The 9880-nt window shown below is 40.6% G+C and overlaps 1 protein-coding gene across 10 annotated transcripts in view; it reads right to left on the bottom strand.

The window, feature by feature from the left end:
• Positions 1-2517: 2517 nt before the first annotated feature.
• Positions 2518-9880, bottom strand: part of CEP78 (centrosomal protein 78) — a 48823-nt gene continuing 41460 nt past the window's right edge. For 9 of the 10 annotated variants that reach the window (XM_039545171.1, XM_039545174.1, XM_039545175.1 and 6 more), the window contains 2 exons: positions 6149-6302; positions 2518-3649 (listed from right to left, as the gene is read on the bottom strand). In XM_039545171.1, coding sequence (XP_039401105.1) covers positions 3128-3649; positions 6149-6302 — 676 coding nt within the window. In that variant the 3' untranslated portion in view covers positions 2518-3127. Of the gene's footprint in view, positions 3650-6148; positions 6358-9880 lie in introns of those variants that run through there. The other variant, XM_039545179.1, reaches the window with a different exon arrangement.

Here is a 9880-nt window from a genome sequence, read left to right as displayed (position 1 = left end):
CTGTGTTGATACAGTCACTTGCCCCTGTCAACACCAACAGGTAATGTCATTTGCTTGAAAGCCATGGTGATCTAGCAGATTAGACATTAACTTGTGGTGCTAAACCTTGTTCTGTGACCTTTTCCATAACCTCTGATAATCAGTTTTCCCCATCAGTGAAATCAGGGTAAATGTATCAACCTACTACATAATTAAATGATGACTGTAAAGGTGCTATTTAAATGTGCAGGAATAAGCAAAGTTAGTGACAAGCTGGAAATAGATTTTAATACCTCCTTTCTCCTAGCCCCGTGCATAATCCACTAATCCATATGGCTTTGGGGGACTAACAGCATCACTTCCAACTCCTCTAGAGTGAATTCTTTTAAAAATATGAACAGCTGAGCTATCAGATGCATGCATTGTTTAAAAAAATAAAGTTCAATTTTCCACAGAAAAATTGCCAACTTTTGAAAATAACTGCTTGCTTTACAATCTTGAAAAAAGCCACACTTCAACACATGTATGTTGTCTAGATCTCTCTTCATTACAGCCATTATTCCTTTTTCTCGATAACTGAACACAGTAATGAAAAACAATATTTTGGACACTTCACTTTTTTCAGTTAGCAGTGGTCTTGAGTCCCTCATATTCGCTCTTTAGGAGGACATATTACAGATGGTTCTGGTTATAAAGCAGTTGCTGTTCATTATGTGTACAAGAGTCCCCTAAAGATAGAATAGCTAGATGATCTCAGAGGGGTCCTTTCTAATATTCACAAGCCTACACTTTTTTCACTAGAAACCTCATGACAAAAGGACGAGAATGCTTTATTCTTTACAAACTTTATTTTAAAAATATTTACATAATGTTTCTATTTAAAGTATTCTTTTGGATTCATCTCCCACAAATCTATCAAGAATATTAGGCAGAAATAATTCAAGAGGAAAGACCAGAGAGAGAGAGAGAGAGAGAGAGAGAGAGAGATCAAGTGGACTTTTTTCAGTTCCTTCAGTATCTGCAGAAATTCAAATAAAATAAAACAGTTCATTTCAATATTATGCAGGCGACTTAAGCCTAGAACAAAATCTTGAATTAGTAATTTTGTTTTATATGTTTCATACTCAGAGGGTACAAATTAGAAGTTTAAGGTTAATTGCTACAGATAGTTTAAAACTAAAAACTTTTAAGGAAACCATTGCTTCAACAACATACTACATGTTTATCGCTAACTAGAAAGCTAGATATCACCCACAAGATACAGAATGGGTTTTTCATTGAAAATAAGAAAATTTCCTGGCTTACAAAGAAGTATCTTATTTCTAGCCATTAGTTGACCCAGCTCATGACTTCTGTTATGAAAGGAAACAAAGTTTCATCCAGACTTCCATATTCTTTCAATATTTTTCCATTTATGTGGGATAACATTTTCCACTAGAAGCAATTCCCCATATGATAAGGTTAAACAATTTTGCTGGAAAAAAAGTTCAATTTTGTTGTTCTTTTAAATTCAAGAAACTTCAATCTCTAGGGCTGTCAATCTTTCATAATCACTGAAATTTCATATTTCTTCATTAAATGGACTGAAAGGATTCCCAAACCAGAGTGCCTCAATGCTGTTCTGGAGGGTCCTCTAGGGCAGGGGTGGCCAACCTGTGGCTCTGGAGCCACATGTGGCTCTTCAGAATTTAATATGTGGCTCCTTGTATAGGCACCGACTCTGGGGCTGGAGCTACAGGCACCAACTTTTCACTGTGCTGGGGGGTGCGCACTGCTCAAACCCTGGCTCTGCCAGAGGCCCTGCCCCCACTCCAGGGTTTGAGCAGTGCGCACCCCGGTGAGTGGGAGGCTCTGGGAGCAGGAGAGGGGGTACTGATAGGGGGGCTGCTGACGTATTACTATGGCTCTTTGGAAATGTACACTGGTAAATTCTGGCTCCCTCTCAGGATCAGGTTGGCCATCCCTGCTCTAGGGCAAGGAGGTAGTTCTAACTTCCTAGGTATTTTTGTTACTCTCAGCAGCATCAAAATCTGATTTTTCAGGCTCTATGTTCATTCTGTCATTGGCATCACTGCTAAGATTACTAACAAGAGGACACATTAGATAGAATATGAATTTTTGTGATAAGGGCACTTGTCCACTAAGAACTGGACCAACACAATTAATTCATTTTAAAAGACCATTTAACAGCCATTTGACAGTAATGACTTCACTAGCTAGTCTTGAACCAGCAAGCAGGAAATGATCCCAATACTAAACCTCTTAGCCATCTCTATGAAGCCAAATCAAATTGGTTTCACTATCTCAGAATAACAATCACCATCTCAGAAACTAAAATTTCAAGTGGGACATGCTAGTGATTGAATGCAATCAATAACTGTCTTAATACAAAAACAGAATCACCATACCTAATATAGGCTGATTAAATAGAGATACACTCCACTGTCTGAAAACAACAAAAATGCTTGAAATTTTCAATTGAGCCAGTAAGAGTTATGGCTTACGTTCTATAATAATAAAAAAGAAGAAAACAAATCATTTAAATAGAATTACTGTAATTTCAATTCACGTGTTACTGCCAAAAAGATACAAAACCACTATTGTGTCTATAATTATGAACCAAGAACATACTTTAATAAACAGTATTAACTAGCAAGGGGTTTAGACTCACCCTTGATTTTCCCAATAATAATGGTAGCTATGCATAAACAATGAAGGGAGAATATACCATAGTGTCTTAGGCACCAATGGCTATGCAATTACAACTAAACAATGGTTTGAAATATGATCAACTAAAAATGCAAATCATAATTAGTACTGTCTCATTCATTTTATTTGCTTAAAACTTTACTATTTATTAAATCTATATTCACTTGTACGGCACAGCAAATCAAACACCCCTCTGCATCACATCAGAGCCTTTCTAAACTCAGACAACATTGAAGGGTACCATTCTGATGATGTTTCATTTGGTTTTGCTAAAAACTGTGTAATGAGAAAAGATTACGGTTATATGAAACAGAAACAGTCAAGAGTGTGAAAAGTTTTACAAATTTTTCAAAGCATACATTTCTCTCAAAAAGAAACTATGGACATTTTTTATTCTACACATGTGGAAAACAATGTGAACTTTCTTTTTAGACTAATTTCAAATGCTTTTCATGGAATGGATACTTTCTTGTATTTCAGAATCAAATCCTTCTGTGTCATTTCTAGAATGATCTGCTGTTTGGTGTTTACTTTGATCTCCTCGGACTACAACATTTACAATTCCAGTTTCATTTGTTCTGTTGATGTGTTTTTTTGAGGAACTGCTTTGGCTGTCTTCACTAGAAGCGGCACTGAATTTTTTGCTACCCTGACTCTTCAGATTTACATTGGAATCAGAGAATGAACACTGACTAGTAGCTGATTGCTTCAAAGAATGTCCTTTTGTCTGTTCACTTAATTTGACACTCTTCTCAGAGGATGATGGCCTGCTATTTTTGGATGTTTCCTCTTCCTTTCTTTGATTATCCATTTGAGCTTCGGTTTCTCCCAATAAACCTTGCTGCTGCTGAACAGTGACCTGAAATTCTTGTATTTCTCTGGGAATGGCACAGGTATTATTCACAAGGACCTGAGAATGGATGAAGCCAGGAAGCGAAACTTTGATGTCTCCACCAACATTCTGAAGCAAAAGATTCAAAATAAAATCAAATTTCTTAATGAAGCCAGGAAGCCACTAATTTACTGTACTATTACACAGTCATCTTTGTAAAATACATACGTAATGAAATTGGATGAGGGTACATTTTTAGAACATCCTTTGAACTTTCTGGAAAAAGTAGTTTAGGAAGGAGAGTGATACTGAGAGTGGTTGGGGAAAACTAATGTAGAAGAAACAGGCATATTGCAACAGTTTTGCTTGCTCCATTTATTTTGGGCCTTGTCTACACCTTAAAATTGAACCAGTTGCACTGAACCAGTTAAAGCACATTAGAGTTAATAAAGCCAAACTAGTCATGCAGAATTATTTAAGAACCATAACAGGCTTGCCTTGTGTCCACACTAGTGTTGTCCTAAATTATTTAAACTGCAATGCTTTCTTAGTACCTATCCCACAATCTGTTCTGTGTTTGTACAGCCCCTAGCAAAATCATGTCCTGGTCCATGACGAGGCTACTCGTTGCCATGGTAATACAAATAATAATCTCTAGCTCCCAGTAGCAGTGCATGGTGGGAGATTTTCTGAAGCCACTGGTGTACTGTGGACAGCAGTAGAAAGATTAGATGAACCCTTCAGTTGGTCTGCATTCACATCGGCACTAACACCCTCCAGGGTGAAAATGTTCAGATAAAAACAAACATACATTTAAACTGGGAGGGGAGGGCGGGAAGGAAGGGGCAGGAAAAATAATCAGGCCTTCCTATAATGGGTTAAGTTTAAAAAAAAAAAAAAGATTCAAACCAGCTTTAAAATCAGTTACAGACAGCATAGACAAGGCTCCAGAGGCCAGAACCACAACTAAATCAGTCACTAAAACAGTTCTAGCAAGAAGATCCTCATCTACAGTAACACTCCAACTAGTTTTAAAGCTCACTCAGCTTAACTAATATTAAAACTGATTTGATTTAATCAGAGAGTATAGACCAGTCCTCATAATTCCACAGTGTCCTGCAGTTGGTAGCATGCTTGTAAACCATTTGGAGTACTCTTAATGTGGATGCAAAGTGTGTTACAAGCATGCTAGAGGGTTACAATGATATTGTAGCAAAACAAATTTTTTTCTGCGGTAGACAAGGTTTTGGATACCGACTCATTTTTTAACCTCGCAGTTAAGATCCTCTGGAACGCTCAAGCTGACAGCCCCCAGATCGGCACATTTTTAGAATGGGTGTTCTTATTGAAGGGCTCTTGACTCTGGAATTCACTTCCATTTAGTCCAACAGTCTCAAAAGTTTTAAACAAACAGTTTAATATTGTACACAGCAATGAATGATTGTGAAGCTTGGTTGAGGTGGTGGAGTAAGAGGGTGGAATATTTCTCAGGGAATGCCTTGCTGCTAAATGATGAAGTAGCACTCGGCTGAGCCCTCAAGGGTTAATATGCTGTTGTTAATGTAGCTTCACACTCTACAAGGCAGCATGGACTGAGGCAGGAGGGAGGAAATACAATAGATGCAGGGCAGTAGCTGCAAACACTTCCCTGAAAAAACTGAACATGATGCTGAGCCCATGCTATCCAGCTGGAGCGCACCACTCCCTCCTCCTTACAGCACATGCACTGACTTTCCAAAGTGTTCGGGGAATGCATGCAAAGTGAGTGAGAGAGCGAGAGACGTGCATTGTCCCTTTAAGTACGCTGACCCCACTTCAAGTATATTGCCCTTTTAAGCAGATCAGACAGGAAGCAACAGCTTCCGGCAAGCTCCCTCCTTTCTGTCCCGGAGCCCTGTCCCCCTCCTCCACTCAGGGCCGGCTCCTTGGGGCGGCCAAGGGTGAGGGGCAGCACATCCGGGTCTTCGGCAGCAATTCGGCGACGGATCCCTCAGTCCCTCTCGGAGCGAAGGCCCAGCCGCTGAATTGCTGCCAAAGACTGAAGTGGCGGCAGTAGAGCTGCAGATCGCGATCACAGCTTTTTTTTTTTTTTTTCTTCTTTTTGCTGCGTGGGGTGGCAAAAACCCTGGAGCCGGCCCTGCCTCCACTTTGTGGAGACGGGGTATGGAGCGGTGAACGGGGACTGGAGGGGGTCAGGAGCAGGGGAACACCCTGATATCAGCACCCCTCTCCCACCCTCCCCCAGCAAGCAGGAAGCTCCTGGGAGCAGCTCCAAGGCAGAGGGCAGGTCAGGAACAGCACTGCAGGGGGAGGGCCACTTGAACTGCTGCTAGCAGCTGCCGAGCCACATACCTTACAGGGAATTTAGGGGAGCTGATGGAGGACTGCCGACCCCCCTGGTTCTAATCCCCACAAGGAGGAGCTGCTCTTCCAGAGAATCCTGCAAACAGTGGACAAAGCAGGCAGCTGCCAAACAACATTATAAGGGAGCATTGCACAACTTTAAACTAGCCTGTTCCCTAATAGATCAGCAACGCAACAACAAAACAACGTTAATCGGGACAACGTTAAGTGAGGAGTTACTGTACTTCCGATTCCCCCGCCACACACACACACACACACACTTACTTTGCTATTCTGTGTTTGTTCTTGTCTTTCTTCTTCATATGATTTCTCCTTTTGTACAATAGCAGGTTTGCTGACAGTAGAATTCATTTGGGGATGGCCCAACAAACCAAAATCAGATTGGTCTATCCCAGCTATTGTAGCAAGTTGCCCAAGTCTGTTAAAAGAATATGTGTGTAAAATGTCATCTTTCCGGAATGAGCAGTAGTTACCTGTACCAGAGGAAGGAAGAGAGCTGTTGCAAAATAAATATTTGTTTGAAATTTCCCTTTTAATTTTAGGCTTTTCTAAAGCCTGGGGAGTCCAAAGATAATTAAAAATTATGGCAACTATAAGCTACAGGAGTTGCCCTCCTGCTTTTGCACTACAACTAAGACAACTTCAACTGGGAAGCGAAGAAGCAGTAGAGATGGAAGGGGTGCTGGGAAAGGAAGGGTAGATGCTTCTATCTTATGGGTTACTTTTTCTGCCCTGTACTACCAGAGAGGCAGATTGTAATACTTTTATTAACAATGATTATCTTTCCCTATTAATCCCAGATTCCCAGTGAAATCAATGGGGCTATATATGCAGTCAGATAATATTCAATGTGAGGAAGAAAATCACAGTTTGGCCTGGAGAGAAGAAAACCCTACAGTTTTTCCAAACAGATCAACTAACAGGATTACAACAACATTTTGTGGTTCTAGAATACAAAATAGTGACCTGAGAGGAAAAAATTCAAACGACAGTCAATGTTAACGGGTTTTTGTCAAAGTATATAGGGAAGAGAGGATAAAAATTAATTTAAAAACATGAAAAAACAGTCATTCTTAAAGAACATTTTTTTCTAAGGAAAAATTTGTATTTCAAAAGGTCTTTCTGACTTAAGGAGTCTCATTCCTAAAGAACTTTTAGTAAGAATAATCTGAGACAAGTGAATTAATCCTATTCTTAACGACAGGAATGAAACATACATCAAAGGAACATGCAATACAAACACACACACACACACAAAAAACAATAGTGAGGAAAAAAAGTACAATTAATTTAACTTATTCATTTATTATCCCTTCCAAAGTACATACTAGCTGATCCACAACTCCAGCACTGATGGGAAGCAGCAAGTAGTAGGAAATTTCCCTCATCAATGGGGAGTACAAAAATTTCCAACTCAGACTGACCCCATGAAGTATCAGAAACATTTTAATATATTTAAAAATACCAGTATGTTTACTGAAAGAGACCAAGGGAAGATTAGAGTGCCCTTCATCAAAAAGCTGCTTTTGGCTTGGTCTGATGCATCAGCATCATAAGCACTTAGAAGAGGAATGCACTGACAACTAAAACAGTTATATTGCAGATCTATTTGAAATATATGGCATACTACACACATGGCAGCATTGTCTTGGTACTGTGTGCTTTTACCCCTGCAGAGGAAATCCTTATTGGATAATTTGTAGCTTGATCATTTACTTTATCCTCTCAGGCCTGGTCTACACGGGGGGGGGGGGAGGGGGGGGGTCGAAATAAGGTACGCAAGTTCAGCTACGCGAATAGCGTAGCTGAACTCGAACTACCTTAGTTCGAACTACTCACCTGTCCAGACGCCGCAGGATCGAAGTCCGCGGCTCCCCCGTCGACTCTGCCACCGCCGTTCGCGGTGGTGGAGTTCCAGAGTCAACAGGAGCGCGTTTGGAGTTCGATATATCGCGTCTAGATGAGACGCGATATATCGAACTCCGAGAAGTCGAACACTACCCGCTGACCCGGGCGGGTAGTATAGACGTAGCCTCATAGTCACCATAAACATATGAAAGAGAAATTTTATCATAGCAGACCTGGAAGCTTTGTACACTCTCTCAAACACCTCTCTACCATGCCAGCCTTCCTTCAAGATTATGTATGGTGCAAGTCAAATTTCACCTTGTTGGCAACATACAAAGTATGCAACTGTTTTTCCAGGTTGTGATAGAGCAGTGGTCCCCAACGCAGTGCCTGCGGTTGTCATGGCGCCCACGGGACATTTATCTGTGCCCACTTACTGGCTGTCAGACAAACATCCGCCAAAATGCCGCCCAAAAGCAGTGTCATCAAGAGGCATCGCCGCAAAAATGCTGATTTTTGGCAGCGACGCCTCTTGATGACACTGCTTCTTGGTGGCATTCAGCGGCAACACCTCTTGACATTGCCGCTTCTCGGCAGCATTTCGGCGGATGCTTGTCCGCTGGCCACAGTCCTCGGTGGCTCATCATCCAGCGCCCACCAGACGAAAACGGTTGGGGACCACTGTGATAGAGTATAGGACAGGAACAGGTCAGAAAATTGACTGATACAAGTGAAAAGCAAAATTTCTGTTGAGAGCAAATTCTGGAGTTAGCCTGAAAACCATCTGGGGGAGAGGGGGGTAGAACAATCTGCATGTATAACTTTTGGATGGATAATGTCCCCAGCTCAACAACTCATAGGCGAGAAGGGACTATCATGATCCTCGTCTTATCTGACCTCATGCACATTGCAGGCCACATAATCTTACCCTCCCACTCCTGTAATAGACCCAGAACCTCTGGCTGAGTTACTGAAGCCCTCAAATCATAATTTAAAGACTTCAAGTTACAGAGAATCCAGATGTTTTGGTGTGGTGGTTGAACCAAAAAAATCTGGAACAAAAACTTGGTTCATTTCAAACCAAAAAAACCTGATATTTTTTGTTTTTCTTGTCAAACAAAAATGTAATTTCAAATAGACATTTTGTTTAGAAAAATATCAATTAAAATATGTTCATTTGGACATTTCTGAATTTTTAACTTTTTTTCTGCCTGAAACTATTTGGCCAAATTCAATAAAGTTTCGGTGCCCTGAAAAATGCATTCACTGAAAAAAAAAAACATTGCCTAGCTCTAGATTCAATCTGAAAAGGCCCAGACCAAGGCAAACCTCTCTTTTTCACCTCATCCCTCCAAAATCTAGGGGGCAGGGGAAATTGCCTCTTTTGCTGGATTTGGAACAATGGTTCCTAGCCAATGAGACTTATCACTGTCTGGTCAAGCTTGTTGTTTGAGTTCTGAGGAAGGAAAGAAGACAGGAAAATCCAGAAGAGCAGTGTCTAGGAGCTCTATAGACAGTCTCTTCCTAACTGGAGAGTTCACATGTCTGAAGTGTTATCTGCACAGGAGGAAAAAAGTTCTTCAATCTTTCTCCAAGAGCAATTTGTTCATGAGGTAATAGAATTATTTTCTGGAGTAGAAGCCATTTGGAAAACCACCTCTATCACTGCTGAATCAGGGATTGGGTGATGGAAAGAGCTGTGTGAGTGAAATTTACAAAAGCTATATTTGCTCATAAGACATGGGAGAATGATCGAAAGCCACTAATTATTCAACTGTTAATCATCTGGCCTACCAAATACATTAGAGATTTTTGGATTGAGATTTTCCTGTGTTTAGTGGTCTTGTTTGAGATGAAGAAATAAAGAGCCAAACTTAAGGTCCAAAAATATTTTGACTAACTTGTTCATTTAATTCTGCCATAGCTTTTGTGTGGCCTTGCTTTTCTTTTTTGATTTAGACTTGTAAGTGTATATCTTTTAAGAGTGCAGAGGAAAGCCTCCAGGCCATGCTACTCCATTCCAAGGTTGTCATGGCAAAGGCATACTGTATCTTCTGAGATAAGCAAAAAGCCAGTGGGGGAGAGAAACTGCTCTTGGAAAGACGATAGAAGGGTCAACAAAACAAACTTAGACTGCTGCCTCTGATC

Source organism: Mauremys reevesii, linkage group 6, assembly GCF_016161935.1.
Source record: "Mauremys reevesii isolate NIE-2019 linkage group 6, ASM1616193v1, whole genome shotgun sequence".
In the NCBI taxonomy this organism is placed as follows: Eukaryota; Metazoa; Chordata; order Testudines; family Geoemydidae; genus Mauremys; species Mauremys reevesii.
This window is presented reverse-complemented; position numbering and strand designations above follow the sequence as displayed.